At 39.7% G+C, this 15,561-nt stretch overlaps 5 protein-coding genes across 5 annotated transcripts in view; 3 read left to right on the forward strand and 2 right to left on the reverse strand.

The window, feature by feature from the left end:
- The first annotated feature begins 7 nt into the window (after nucleotides 1–7).
- On the forward strand, nucleotides 8–958 carry LOC134192696 (arpin-like). The gene has a single exon (XM_062661450.1). The coding sequence runs from the start codon at nucleotides 32–34 to the stop codon at nucleotides 719–721; it is 690 nt and encodes a 229-aa protein (XP_062517434.1). The 5' UTR covers nucleotides 8–31; the 3' UTR covers nucleotides 722–958.
- Nucleotides 959–1,224: 266 nt separating this feature from the next.
- Nucleotides 1,225–9,065, forward strand: LOC134192170 (coiled-coil domain-containing protein 112-like). Its single transcript, XM_062660873.1, has 13 exons — nucleotides 1,225–1,316; nucleotides 1,371–1,492; nucleotides 3,915–4,004; nucleotides 4,063–4,138; nucleotides 4,760–4,937; nucleotides 5,548–5,634; nucleotides 5,694–5,843; nucleotides 6,824–6,955; nucleotides 7,016–7,111; nucleotides 7,398–7,544; nucleotides 8,082–8,177; nucleotides 8,234–8,352; nucleotides 8,747–9,065. The coding sequence occupies exons 1-13, from the start codon at nucleotides 1,231–1,233 to the stop codon at nucleotides 8,775–8,777; spliced, it is 1,410 nt and encodes a 469-aa protein (XP_062516857.1). The 5' UTR covers nucleotides 1,225–1,230; the 3' UTR covers nucleotides 8,778–9,065.
- Nucleotides 9,066–9,407: 342 nt separating this feature from the next.
- On the reverse strand, nucleotides 9,408–11,413 carry LOC134192008 (integrator complex subunit 14-like). Its single transcript, XM_062660676.1, has 2 exons — nucleotides 10,298–11,413; nucleotides 9,408–10,130 (listed from the first exon to the last, which is right to left on the reverse strand). The coding sequence occupies exons 1-2, from the start codon at nucleotides 11,395–11,397 to the stop codon at nucleotides 9,647–9,649; spliced, it is 1,584 nt and encodes a 527-aa protein (XP_062516660.1). The 5' UTR covers nucleotides 11,398–11,413; the 3' UTR covers nucleotides 9,408–9,646.
- Nucleotides 11,414–11,607: 194 nt separating this feature from the next.
- Nucleotides 11,608–15,115, reverse strand: LOC134192212 (sodium/potassium/calcium exchanger 2-like). The gene is made up of 6 exons (XM_062660917.1): nucleotides 14,181–15,115; nucleotides 13,990–14,101; nucleotides 12,841–13,523; nucleotides 12,563–12,682; nucleotides 12,228–12,364; nucleotides 11,608–11,930 (listed from the first exon to the last, which is right to left on the reverse strand). The coding sequence occupies exons 1-6, from the start codon at nucleotides 15,024–15,026 to the stop codon at nucleotides 11,678–11,680; spliced, it is 2,151 nt and encodes a 716-aa protein (XP_062516901.1). The 5' UTR covers nucleotides 15,027–15,115; the 3' UTR covers nucleotides 11,608–11,677.
- A 44-nt stretch (nucleotides 15,116–15,159) lies between these two features.
- LOC134191972 (peptidyl-prolyl cis-trans isomerase FKBP8-like) overlaps nucleotides 15,160–15,561 on the forward strand; it is a 5,053-nt gene continuing 4,651 nt past the window's right edge. Inside the window, exons 1-2 of the mRNA XM_062660627.1 lie at nucleotides 15,160–15,238; nucleotides 15,307–15,561. The exon at nucleotides 15,307–15,561 is cut by the window's right edge and continues 213 nt beyond it. Of these exons, the coding sequence (XP_062516611.1) occupies nucleotides 15,179–15,238; nucleotides 15,307–15,561 (315 nt within the window). The 5' untranslated portion in view covers nucleotides 15,160–15,178. The remainder of the gene's footprint in view (nucleotides 15,239–15,306) is intronic.

The raw sequence follows: 15,561 nt of genomic DNA on the forward strand, positions 1-15,561 counted from the left end.
ACAACCAGTCAGCGCATGCGTGGCCACCACAATGAGCCGCTCTCACATGATCTACGATGACAAGCCAATAGAGTCAAGTCCCACAGGTACAACGAAATGGCCTCGACCGTGGACAAACGACTGTGTTGTGAAAGGCAAAGGAGTCATCATCGAGGGCGTGTACAGAGAGAGAGGCCGACATGTCATCATTGATTCAACGGGACAGAAACATCGCTTTGTTCTTCTACACATTGAAGTACACAGAGCTCATCGACGTCAGTTTGATGACGCCGGAAACGAGATCGAACCGAATTTCGGTACGCAACACAAAGTGAATACGGGATATTTGAATTCTTCCTACAAGGTGGAGCCAAGAGGGATATCCGATGTATTGAGTTTTGATCAGTTGGATGATATAATTAACGTTCATCCGTTTGATAGAGTTAAGCGTAAGGCTGCTCGGTGTGTTGTGCTGTGGGGCGAGGAGTCGACGCTTGTAGACATGGAGTTTGATGTGTGGGCGTCAGTCAGGGCTAAGACGCGTGGGGATTGCGCTCTGATTGAGAGCGTCTCTCAGTTGGATAGTGTGGTGAAGAAGTCGGCTGCAAATTATGCAGGCGGAGAGACGACTGGAAAGTCGTGGACGTCAAAAGTGATGGAAGTGAAGGGTCGGAGAGAAGAGGCGGGGCCTTTACCTGGAGAGGAAAATGAAGGAGTGGATGAGGATGAGTGGGACAATTAGATGATTGGTGTAAGAGGCAGCAAGTGGGAGACCCAAGGAACAACTATGGACATGTTATTATAGAGTGACAGTCACATGGTTATACAATGATCTTACTAGTTGATATCAAGATAGGATTTTATGGTCGATTGTACACTCTTGCCTTGCACAGAGTTAATTTTTTAGGTTTCATGCTAATGATTTTAGGTTAGTTATTACTCATTCAATTGTAAAGTGCCATTTTCTGTTTGTATGGAATATTGACGATTTACAGAAACCAATGGTCTCGCGTAGCCAGACCGCTTTGATCGCGTTTAGCGAGAGCACAGCGGTCTGGCCATTCGAGGCCACATCCAACAGTCGTTCGTCGTGCCCCCATGCCTGAAATTGTACCCAAAAAAATTGAAACAAATTTGGCGTATGCTGAGTTAACCCTAGTAAACCGAAAGTCGTCATATAGTACACTACAATTTCTGTGACAAACGACGGTTGTCGCTAGCAACTCAGTAGGCTACGTATCCCGGATAACGATGGCGGTTGCGACGCAGCATCAGAGATTGTCAGAGAAACAGCGAAAACTCGATGCTTTGGTTACTCTAGAGCAGCTAGGAGCCAGGTGGAATTACAATAACTAACTTAGATACATAGATTAATGTCGACTATGCGATAGAGGCGCGGCGTTGGAGAGAGAAACTGCAATTCATTTGTACAACAAGAGAAGTGAATTCAGACATGAATATTGTGATCTGGAAGAGACAGACGGAAGGATGACGGAAGGTAGAAAACAAGAAAGTAAGTATAACGTACTTTTATACAAAAACAACATTCAACACATTACTCTGGTGGATGAAATTAAATTATATATACTGTATATATTATCTATTATTTATATTATATTATATATACTGTATATATTATATATTATTTATATTATATTATATATACTGTATATATTATCTATTATTTATATTATTTATATATACTGTATATATTATATATTATATTATATATACTGTATATATTATATATTGTTTATATTATATTATATATACTGTATATATTATATATTATTTATATTATATTATATATACTGTATATATTATATATTATTTATATTATATTATATATACTGTATATATTATATATTATTTATATTATATATACTGTATATATTATCTATTATTTATATTATATTATATATACTGTATATATTATATATTATATTATATTATATATACTGTATATATTATATATTATATTATATTATATATACTGTATATATTATATATTGTATTATATTATATATACTGTATATATTATCTATTATTTATATTATATTATATATACTGTATATATTATTTATTATTTATATATTTATATTATATATACTGTATATATTATTTATATATTTATATATTTATATTATATATACTGTATATATTATCTATTATTTATATATTTATATTATATATACTGTACATATCATTTATTATTTATATAATTATATTATATTATATATACTGTACATATTATTTATTATTTATATATTTATATTATATATACTGTATATATTATTTATATATTTATATATTTATATTATATATACTGTATATATTATCTATTATTTATATATTTATATTATATATACTGTACATATTATTTATTATTTATATAATTATATTATATTATATATACTGTACATATTATTTATTATTTATATAATTATATTATATTATATATACTGTATATAGTATTTATTATTTATATAATTATATTATATTATATATACTGTATATATTATATATTGTATTATATTATATATACTGTATATATTATCTATTATTTATATTATATTATATATACTGTATATATTATTTATTATTTATATATTTATATTATATATACTGTATATATTATTTATATATTTATATATTTATATTATATATACTGTATATATTATCTATTATTTATATATTTATATTATATATACTGTACATATTATTTATTATTTATATAATTATATTATATTATATATACTGTACATATTATTTATTATTTATATATTTATATTATATATACTGTATATATTATTTATATATTTATATATTTATATTATATATACTGTATATATTATCTATTATTTATATATTTATATTATATATACTGTACATATTATTTATTATTTATATAATTATATTATATTATATATACTGTATATAGTATTTATTATTTATATAATTATATTATATTATATATACTGTATATATTATTTATTATTTATATAATTATATTATATTATATATACTGTACATATTATTTATTATTTATATAATTATATTATATTATCTATTAACTAGTAAATGAAGCTGTGTTCTACTCTCTTCAGAGCTGTGTGTGTGTGTGTGTGTGTGTGTGTGTGTGTGTGTGTGTGTGTGTGTGCGTGCGTGTGTGTACATGTGTGTGTGTGTGCATGTGTGTGTCTGTCTGTCTGTGTGTCTGTGTGTGTCTGTGTCTGTGTGTCTGTGTGTATCTGTGTGTGTATTTATTGTTAATATCAATGTAAATTTTATTAATTTATGTCTATTTATTGTCATTATCATTAGTTAATCATTAGCTTGTTGCTAGAAATGTATAATTCTCTGAAAACACAGGGATTTGTCGCTGTAATTAAAGATAATTAACTAAATATCATCAATGTTCCACTATACTTCAAATTCAGCACATGCACATGCATAACAGCTGCATAACTCTTGCAGATACTGAGCGGCTTGCTAACTACGTTATTTCTCAATTTTGCATGTAGCGCTCTTTTCATCACTTGAAGTTAACTATTGAGGTTATCATGCTTTCGTTGAACCGTTGCTATCATCTTTTGTTCCGTTAATTCGTCCGATTGATGTGTGTGTGTGTGTGTGTGTGTGTGTGTGTGTGTGTGTGTGTGTGTGTGTTGTGTGTGTGTGTGTGTGTGTGTGTGTGGTGTGTGTGTGTGTGTGTGTGTGTGTGGTGTGTGTGTGTGTGTGTGTGTGTGTGTGTGTGTGTGGTGTGTGTGTGTGTGCATGTGTACAAGCACTGGTTTGCACACAAAACTGATTCTTTTCATTATATCCAGAAGATGCCGAATCATTAGAGTTTGATCTACCAAATGGCTTTCCTCTACTAATCCATTGAAATTAACAGTTTTGTATTTTGATGTACGTCTGTTTGTTCTCTCTAGAGGCGAAATTGAAGCTGCAGTTGTCAAGGGTGCACACAAGCGTTTCTCGCTTTCGGAGATCTCTGCAAGATGCTAAACCAAGCTCTGATCGTGAGCATGTCACACTACGTTTACTTTACTGTTTTCCTTTAAAACTTGGTGTCTGCAGTCGTGCAAAAGCTGAAGGAAATGATGGAGGAAATCGAGACGTCGATACTGTCATTCAAGAACCATCAGAGAGAGATGTGAGATGACATGTTATGTGGCTTAACGCGCGTTACATGGGCGTGGCCTAGGTAACGTTGTTGTCACGGGCAACTGTTACCTTGTTTGCTCTATTGATATTAACATGTATCTTACAATTTATTGTCATAGTTTCAAAGCAGCAGATAGCTAGGCGATGTACTTAACTTTCTATGCATGTGCATTACAGTAATGTATCTTGAAATGAATAAATATATTACTTATTTAATTACCTAGCACCAAGACCGGAAGTGCCCGTTTTTGTAATGCAGACCAAAGTTTGCCTCTTGAAAACTTGAGCAGCCATGGTTGCACAGGCTGTGTGACGTCCTATGGCCCTCGGTCAGTCAAGCTCGTAGTTGTATGTGTGAGTGCATGTACGTGGCATATTGTAGGGACAGTTCAGATTGTTTGTCTTGATTTCTGTCTACAGATGGAAAACTTGATCGTATTTGCTTTTGTATCAGTCAAGAGTATTACACAGTTTGTCCATACATTTCCTGTTTATTTCTGGTTTATTTTTTGTTTTGCTGATTGGTTGTTCTTGATCTGTGTGTACGTGTGTTCAATGGCTTCTCTATTTGTATTACATTTGTGTGTTTTGTGTATGTATATATTGATAGCTATGAAATGTTATCAAAGGAAGAAAAGGTTGTTTCTCAGGAAGTGTCTGCGTTTGAGAAACGAATTTATTCATGGAGTAGTCGCGATGCAGTGGGAGATGCGATTGCAATGAAACCGAAAAAAGTACAGACTGCTGAATCCAAAGAAGAGATGCCACCTGCAGTAACAGCATTTGAGGTATGAAGGTAGAGTAGATGGACAAACAGATCAATGGATAACTGGACAGACAGACAGACAGACAGACAGACTGACTGACAGACAGACAGACAGACAGACTGAGACAGACTGACAGACAGACAGGCGGACAGATGAATAGAAAGACAGATGGACAGATATATGGACAGACAGACAGACAAGACAGATGACAGACAGATGGACAAACAGACAGACAGACAGACAGACAACAAACATATGGACAGACAGACAGGCAGACAGATGAATAGAAAGACAGATGGACAGACAGACAGACAAGACAGATGACAGACAAATAGACAGACAGATGGACAAACAGACAGACAGACAAACAACAGACATATGGACAGACAGACAGACAAACAGACGACAGATGTATGGACAGACAGACTGACAGACGAATGGACAGACAGATGGACCGACAGACAGACAGACAGACAGACAACAGACACATGGACAGACAGACAGATGACAGACATATGGACAGACATATGGATAGACAGACAGACAGACAACAGACACATGAGCAGACAGATGGACAGACAGACAGACAGACAGATGGACATTTTGTCTTATTTTCTGCTCTTGTGCTTAGCGTTTTCTTCAGCAAACTGGAGGTCATCAAGGAGGATGGGATGACTACGACCATCAAACCTTTCTTCGAATATACAAAACCCACAAGGTCAACTCAAGTCTCATTATGCCTTAGTATGACTAACTTGCTGAAGCTTGTTTTGATAGGGAAATCCGGTGTTTCTTACTACTGCTCTTGCTGTACTGCCTGGTCACAGTGAGGATGATATTATGGAGCATGTTCAGTGGTATAGTGAATATTTGACACTGAAAGATAGTCAGAAAGAGGCCATTCGTAAGTGGAAAGACATGAAACAGGTGTGTGATATGGGTGGGCACTTGTAGTGTGGTACTCATACTTACTGACAAATGTGCAGGGAAATGTGATTGTGATGGATGGATGGATGGATGGATGGATGGATGGATGGATAGATATATTTCAGATATAACTAAACAGCCAAATATACAGAAATCACTGATATGCTAAACTAGAATGTAGACAGCTACAGTCACCAAACGTAATCCATACGTATAATAATTTACTAACTGTCAAAATTATGAAGCCCAAATAGACTGGATGGATGGGTGGGTGGGTGTACAGTTAGGCGAGTAATTGTACTTTGAAAGAGAAAGGAAGAGACAAACTGGCAGACAGACACACGTACAGACAGATAGATAGACAGATAGACAGACACACAGACAGACACACAGACAGACACACAGACAGACACACAGACAGACACACAGACAGACACATAGACAAACATACAGAGAGACGAATTGATAGACAGACATACAGATATAGACAGACAGGTAGACATACGTACAGACAGATGGATATAGACAGACACACAGATACACAGACAGACAGACAGACAGACACACAGACAGACACATAGACAGACACACAGACAGACAAATGGATAGACAGACAGACAGATAGACAGACATACAGACACACAGACAGACATATAGATAGATAGATAGAGGGATGGATAGACAGACAGACAGACAGATAGACAGACAGACACACAGACAGACACATAGACAGACACTCAGACAGACACACAGACAGACACACAGATGGACAGACAAACTGGCAGACAAAAGAATGTATGTAAACACATTCGATGTGCGGTGAGATGAGCATGAATCGGAGGAGGTAGACAAGTCGAATGGAAACCCAACAAATAGGTGTACAGTACTGTACAGACATTGAAGGTAGAACAGTCAACAGACAGCCTATTAGTCAGTCAAACTACTGTACATGTTGTCTTATACCATCTCTGCATGTGTAGTCTGAAAAAGCTGAAATGTTGATCAAAGGTGAAGCCGAAGAGCAGAGAACGTTGGTGAACTTGGATCAGAAGAAACAAGAACGAATGGACAAAGAAAGAGCAGAAAGATTGTCTAAAGTGGCAAGCTATAAGGTGCTTTGTATTGCTGGAGTGTTGTTTGTTTGCAATAGAACCTGAGAAATGATGTGGTAGGCTGAACAAGAATTGAAACGACTGGCTGAGGAAGAGGAGAGACTGAAAAGGGAGGTGATGCAAGCCAGAGAAGAGCAGAGACAGAAGAGACAGAGAGTAAGGCTATATGACAGACGGGTGGACAGACAGACGGACAGACAGACAGACAGACAGATTGACTGAGAGACAGGCAGACAGATTGACAGACATACAGATTGGCACACACACACACACACACACACACACACACACACACACACACACACACACACACACACACACACACACACACACACACACACACACACACACACACACACACACACACACACACACACACACAGATGGATCAACACACAAGCAGAAATCGTGATAAACACGTGAACTTACTATCGTCGATTAGGCTGCTGTGAAGATGAAAGTTGAAGAATACTGCAAACAGAAAGCAGAAGAAAAAGAAATCATGGAATTAGCAAGCGATGCCCTTAGGCATGAAGAAATGGAAAAAAGACGAGCAGCAAACAAACAAATTGATAGATTTCAGGAACGAGTAGGTTACGGTCAATTTGGCTCTTTGGTTATCTGTTTGCCTGTCTGCCTGTTTGTTTGTTTGTCTGTCTGCATGTCTGTCTGCATGTCGCGTGTGTGTGTGTGTGTGTGTGTGTGTGTGTGTGTGTGTGTGTGTGTGTGTGTCTGTCTGTCTGTCTTCTGTCTGTCTGTTTATCTGTTTGTCTGTCTGCTTGTCTGTTTGTCTGTCTGTCTGTCTGTCTGTCTGTCCTTCTGTCTGCCTGTTTGTTTGCATGTTTACCTGTCTGTCTGTCTGTCTGTCCTTCCGACTGCCTGTTTGCGTGTTTGCCTGTCTGTCTGTGTGTTGTCTGTCTGTTTGTTTGTCAATACATATATTTTGAGTCTGTCTGTCTGTTTGTCTGTTTGTCTGTCTCTCTGTCTCTCTGTTTGTGTGTTTGTTTGTCTGTCTGTCTCTTCTTTCGTCTGTCTGTCTGTCTGTCTGTTTGTGTGTTTGTTAATATATATTAATTAATTAATTGTCAAAATCACAACTGACAGTCCATCACCATCATGTTATTAGGATCGTGCTGCTTTCGATGAAAGAAAACTACGACAACAAAAACAAGCAATGCAGGACGAGGAGCGAACAAAACGTTTAACAAAACTGAAAGGACAAGTCAGCGACCAGCATTCACACCTATTTCAAATCAATAACTAGAAGATTATGTTTAGGTCGATGTTCATGTAGAGAGAGATCCATCTCGTCTCTATAAATTAACTGAAGGCTGGGAGAACAGGAAAAAGGACAACACAACGTCACACGGTGGTGCAGTCGTCTCCTTACCAAAACGGTTCGTATCAATAAAATGTCTACCTTTGTTACGCCTGAGCAATTGAATTTTGGGTGCTTGAATTTGCCAGTCCAGTTTTGAGTTTAACCCAAAATTTATAAATTGATGTGCGCATGCGCAATGATATTGACTTACTTGGTAGTCTAGTGTAAACTGTGCAGTGACTGTTTCTGTATTCCACTTTCTGCCCTTTATCACCATCATTTGTTTTAATGTGCATTTTGTTATCTCGCGTTTATAGGCAGTGCAACAAGAACTGCGCATGCTCAAAGTGTTACGTGATCACTACTTTTTTATTTTGGTCGATCAGTTTGGTCTTCTGTCTAAATATTTGAGCATCAAAATTTAGTTGGTCTGGTGTTGGTGTCTGTGATGTGCTTGTTTTGTGCAACAGAGCGGTGCCGTCGTGGAGAGTGGGAGTGTGAACAAGGTTGGATAAATAAATACATAGAATAATAATTATGGCATTCAGTTGTATGATCATGTTGTCAGATTTTACGAAAAAAATTTTAATTTAAGTAAGTTAAAGCAGCCAATGGTGAGAAAAATTGTTTCTTACAAATGAAATTGTAGATTGAATGAGGGAAAGTTTTATTGACTGGAGGATAGAAACGTTTGAAATGTCATAGACAGTGAAGATTTAATACTAAAATTGAATGGCGAATGTCTTGTAATTAGACTTGTTGAAATTCAAAGTGGGTGTATATATGCACAATGGGCATGGTTGCATGGGCGTATCTATATAATCTGGGTATTTTAAGGAGTATTTTAAGGATAAGGAGTGGTCTCAAGACTCACGTGAACTGTCATATGACACGTAAATCATGTGATGCTGTCACATGACATATAAGTCACGTGATAGGAAGGGATTTACTTAACACTCACGTGATATCACATGACACATACTCACGTGATGCTGTCACATGACATGTAAGTCACGTGATACTGAGGGGCTTGCGATCAACACAAAAGAGTGACGGACGATCAACCCAATTACACAACAACCATTAACATTGTCCTTATCTGTTGACAGCTGTTTAGCTGGACTGCTAGGCACTAAAATATTTATAATTACCCTGAACACTAACTAGGGTACAGTAACAGGCTGGTCACGTGACATATGACCAACTCAACTCATCCCGCCTCCTGCATAACACGTGACCAAATAAATAAAACTTATTTAATATTAATTATTAATATTTTCAATTAGTAACTACATTTTCTGCCGACAAGCCACACAAACCATTCTCACATCTGTAACACAGAACACGCTAAACGAATGTCAAGTATTCAACTAGAACGACGCAATCGGTTTTGATGCATCGAAGTTCTCCCTCAACTCCTTGGCCACGTGAACGAGCAACGCTGCTTCAGATGGTGCCATTCCACTCGCATCTCGACTTAACTGGTCACTGACGAGCGTGAGAACGTCGTGGAAACCGTACACCAACGCGGTACGTCTCAACTTGTTGATGTCCTTGAGGAACGCTTGCTGTTTGTCTGGAAGTTTCTTTGCATGTCTCAACACCTTCTGCACGTCCACCTGCATTCCATTGCCTTTCATCCACACGAGGTTGCTGTCTGGATGGTAGCTGAGGGGGTGGGATGGTTTCACAGGAAATGGTGGATCCTCGGTTTCGTCTTCCTCCTCAGTGTGTGTTAGGTTGTTGAGATCGCCGAGCCATGAGATGTCGGAGTGTGGAGGGAAGATGCTGAGCATTAGGTTTGCTTTCTTTCGACTGTCGGCTGCTGAATACAGCATTCCATACCAGTTGTCACTAGAGGAATAATCATAGCAATCATGATGCTCCAGTACACAAACAAGTAACACACACACACACACACACAAACTGGACGGCATACCATGCAACAGCAAACCCTACACTATTAACCTCCAACCCACAATACTACCATCACACATTAATATCAACCCTAACCACCTCACCCCAATTTTGTCAATGCTGCCATTCCTTCCACCTTCAAACTTCCGTGCAATAAAATCCTAAACGATGGCATCTTCCCATAATCCGCTTTCTCACTCCCCATCAACCCGCTACTGTCTGGCCTCTCTAATCGAATGCCAATTCCTCCCGTTCCACCAACATTTCCAGCAACAGACGCCTTCCTGCCGCCTGTACTCTCCAACTTCACTCCCAATATACTCGGTTTGTCATCCGACTTTGCAAGCTCTGTGAGTCTCTGTGCGAGCGAAGGATCGTCGAGTACAAGATGACGAGATATGACGGGCACACCAGCCAGATCACTGAGATGCATGAAACCACAAATTTCAATAATTCTTGGAAAATCCAATTGAACGTTTTTCGATTCAGTAACACTGTCTGGACATTGTTGATCGGCCCAGCTTCCCGATCGCATTCTCATCGGAGGCGGCATGAGCGTGATTTTCGACTTCAAACGTCCGCATGCTAATTCACCCGAAAACAGAACGAAATGCGAGTTAATGAGTCGCTGGAACATTTCGTTGACCGAAGTCGAACTCAACACGCCAGTCGGCGTATACACGTAACACGACCCGAACGGATCACAAAACCGATTTCCTAAATTTTGAGCGAAAGTGACGTCACATGGTTTGACGTCATCGGATGACGTCAAAACGAGGAAATGTAGTTTGCAAGGAAAAGGGAACGAGTAGTGAAAGCCGTCGGGAAAAGATTCGTGTTCAGAGAAGAGAAACGGTCGCTCATCGGTCACAACGATTATCTGACAGGGAGAGGCCACGCCCCACTCTGACGTACAATAGTCGCCGCTTTTCTTTAGTGCTGCCAGTATGTTCGTCTTGTCGCCGACTCCGAGAGACGTGGCACCAATTAGCATGTCGTAGTCGCGCGTCCAGCCCACGACGCGCTCGCAATCGGACGAGAAGGCCATGAGAGAAGAGAATTCGAGCGGGAAATTCGTTTTCAAGTGCTGCAGTAAATGTCGTACGCCTTCTTCGGCCATCTGCTTTCGTTGACAGCTCTGGTCGTGGCGAGACGCCAAACGAAGCATAGAAAGTGAAGCATCGACCAGAATAAGACAAGGCATTGTATTTATCCGGGAACTGCAGCGAAAACACACGATTACCCGTATATAACCCATATATTTATAGCCCGTATATTTACAGCCCGTATATTCAATGCCCGGATGTCAATATAATTTTATTTTTATTATATAATGTTTTATTTTGTGCAAAAATTATTATCCGTCTATACGTTTATTATAAAGAATCATTGTGAGGTGACGTTTCGACTTGAGTTGTTAGTCCAATATAATATAATATAATTAATTAATTAATTACCACATTCAAACTATAGAAACAAAAATATCACGACGAGCCAACGCTACATTTACCGATTGTCTCTGTTTCTAATAAAATACTAACGGATAGAAAAATAAAATAAAATACAAACATGACGATCCCAAACGTTCTGTTCATTCTCCAGCGACAAATTATGATGCTGATGACGAGGATAACCAACATGCCAAATAGAAGAGAGATGGAACAGAAGAGACCTTTACTCACGACGTCCACTGGCTCGTCACGAATAAGAATTGCTAGTAACCACGGGATTGGAAGGCTGAAGAAAACACAAAATTAAAGCACACACACAGTGATGCACACACGCACACGCACACACATGCACACACACACACACACACACACACACACACACACAGTGATGCACACACATGCACACACACACACACAGTGATGCACACACACAGTGATGCACACACACAGTGATGCACACACACACACACACACACACACACACACACACACACACACACACACACACACACACACACACACACACACACACACACACACACACACACACACACACACACACACACATCACATCACATCTTACCCGACTGTTACATCAAACATATTACTTCCTATTGAGCTAGAGACTGCCATATCTCCATGTCCTTGACGAGCAACAATAACACTTGTGATGAGGTCGGGTATACTAGTGCCTGCAGCCAGAAACGTCAAACCCATAACCTGCAATACAAACATACACAAAAATTATACTTCAGTCATGTGTGTGTGTGTGTGTGTGTGTGTGTGTGTGTGTGTGTGTGTGTCACTGTGTGTGTGTGTGTGTGTGTGTGTGTGTGTGTGTGTGTGTGTCACTGTGTGTGTGTGTGTGTGTGTGTGTGTGTGTGTGTGTGTGTGTGTGTGTGTGTGTGTTGCACTTACCTCTGGAGATATTCCAATCGTTTCCCCCACTTGATTAGCCCACCACACCATCAAATAAGAGTAAGCTGCTATCCACCCAGTGCTACCAATAAACGTCCAAGGGTAGAACCTCCGTTTGTTCTAAACAAGAATCACAATGCAATCCTGCACACACACACACAGTGACACACACACACACACACACACACACACACACACACACACACACACACACACACACACACACACACACACACACACACACACAACAAACAAACAAACAAGAGAGATATAGCCACCTCGTGTCTAACATCAGGCAGAGTAAAATATAGAGGAAGGACAATTGGAACAAGCAAGATGTACATTACTCTCCTCCTAAACGTCTTTGGCCACCTAACATCTAACGGTTCTTCATCCTCATCATTTCCCTCTTCACTGTTTTCATTTTCATTCTCCATATTCCGCTCAGTCACCTCATCTCTTGTCTCGTTCATATTTACATGATTTGAGGCAACAGACAAGCTACTCGTCTTGCTCCACGCACTCATACTGCGTGTGTCATCGGGTGGACGTTCGATAGTCACTTGAGGTACTTGGAAATCGACGAATGAGTTGACAGTGTCACCAACTATTTGTGTTTGGATGGGAAGTTGTTGAGCATTGCCAGTTCTGGCTTCATTGTTTAAGTGAGTCACTGATGATTGACTTTCATTTTTCTCTTGGTCGGGAGATAACGTCGAGTACGAAGCCGTCGTCTCAAAGTCACACGGTTCAGAGGTAAACGGAGTGCCTGGTAAAGTGATGTTTGATGTCTCTGATAGTTTGGGTGTTAAGTGTGAAGGATGAGACGTGAGGTTGTCATCTTGTTGTGTGTAGGTCAATTGATCTCTGCAGTCTGTTGTGCTTGTAGCCGACGTGACACGAGGAGTCACTTGTAGGCTTGCTAGTTCGGCAAGACGTCTGTTGTGTCCTTCGTGAGATGCTGCAATAAGGAAGGAGATTGAAACTAAACTAACCAACAAACATATACACAGACAAACAGATGGACAGGTGGACAGACAGGCAGGCAGACGAACAGATAAACAAACAGACAAACAAACAAGCACACAGACAAACAAACAGACAGACAGACAAACACACAGACAGGCAGACGGACAGACAAAGACAGGCAGACAAACAGACAAACAGACAGACAAACAGACAAACAAACAGACATGCAGACGGACAGACAAACAGAGGCAGGCAGACAGACAGACAGACAGACAGACAGACAGACAGACAGACAGACAGACAGACAGACAGACAGACAGACAAACAGATGGACACACAAACACACAAAGTTTGAGACAGACAGACAAACAGACAGACGGACAAACAGACAGACAGACACACATATAGACAGACAGACAGACAGACTACAAACATGTGACTATATCCATCTCAGTTACCTTTAGCCAAAGGATCAAGAGCATAAAGCATGAGATGTACAGCACCCTGCCTGAACACTCCACATCCTTTCAGAAACATTTGACTACCAAGCCCGTCCTTCTGATGACACACCTGCACTCCAAACGAAAACAAACAACACACAAACAAATCAACAACAAACAAGACCAAATCCTCAAACACAAACTCTCACCTGCCCGAACGTCGTGTCTCTCAATTTGTTTCTATCCATCGGCTGCACCAAATCACTTCGTACCTTCGACTTCACCCATCTCTCAATGACACCATTAAACACCATAAACACAACATACAGAACGTACATCACACACAAGACGGCCGCCTCGTGCAGCTCAATCTCACTATCCGAATAAAAGCCAATCAGCAGAGCAAGAGCAACCGAATAAAACAAACAGTCACGAAACAGCGGCCACCAGCTGAGATTAAGAACGGATTTTGATACAACTGCACACATTCCGATGACAAAAAGAACGTTAAAGACGGCCGATCCAACTATTGTTCCGAATCCCACATTCGTGTTAGCAATGAATACACCAAATAGAGAGGTAAACAGCTCGGGTGCACTGCCACCTGCTGCCATGAATGTCGCACCCGCCACATCCTTCCTTAGATTTAACTTGACGGTAATTACATTTAGTGCAGGCACGAAGAATTCGTCGCACACAATGGCGAGAGCAACAAACACGTAGATGACTCCGCAGATGTGAAGGAGAACGGCGCCGCGTCGGCGCTCTGTCAGACTAAAGACGTCGTTTGGCCAATAGTGTTGTGACGCGTCTGTGATGTCACTTTGGTTGCTTGGCGCGCTCGGTGAGACATCGAGTGAATGGTTGCTAGGAGCAACAAGAATGTGGCGACCGTGAAAGAAATGGTTCTTGTAAGGAAGAGAGTTGTCTGATGTGTCGTCTTCTCTAGATAATTGTTTACTCCAGTAGATGAGTGATGCCCCCGCGTAGAAAGACAAAATGATAGAGAAGCCGAAGAGAAGATGAGATGAGCGAGATCTTCGAGTACGCCTCATCTCGTCGTACGTTGCCAACGTTCCACACGTCTCAACAAACAAGAGCTGATGATTACATAGTAGGAAACGATCTGATTTGTCCAGTTTTGTTGACACAAATAACTGAATTGATATCAACATTTGTAGTGGACGCACGTGACTTGACACGCGACATGGCGGATGGAGAAGAGAACGAGACTGCAGGTGTAGAAGATCACGCGATTTCCGATATGGTGAGTGACTTTCACATTCCCACGGCATTTCACGTGCTCTTCTCGTCTAATCCCATGGGAATATGTAGCAAGATGACATGGTTGATAACAACAAGAAAATATTTCCAGAAGTAAGAAATTCTGAAGACGAAAAGGATGAAACAACGTCGTCCAAGGAAGAGGAGAAAATTGTAAGTTGTAATGGAGCAACGAAAGTAAATGAGAAGTCTAGTGGTGAAAACGAAAGAAAAGAGGAAAAGACAGTTGAAGATAATGCTAAACTGTCTCATGTCAGTCAAGATGACAATCCTGTAAGGTTAGACGATCAGAATGAAGAGAAAGAT

The sequence above is a fragment of the Corticium candelabrum genome, chromosome 16 (genome assembly GCF_963422355.1).
Source record: "Corticium candelabrum chromosome 16, ooCorCand1.1, whole genome shotgun sequence".
Classification (NCBI taxonomy): Eukaryota; Metazoa; Porifera; class Homoscleromorpha; order Homosclerophorida; family Plakinidae; genus Corticium; species Corticium candelabrum.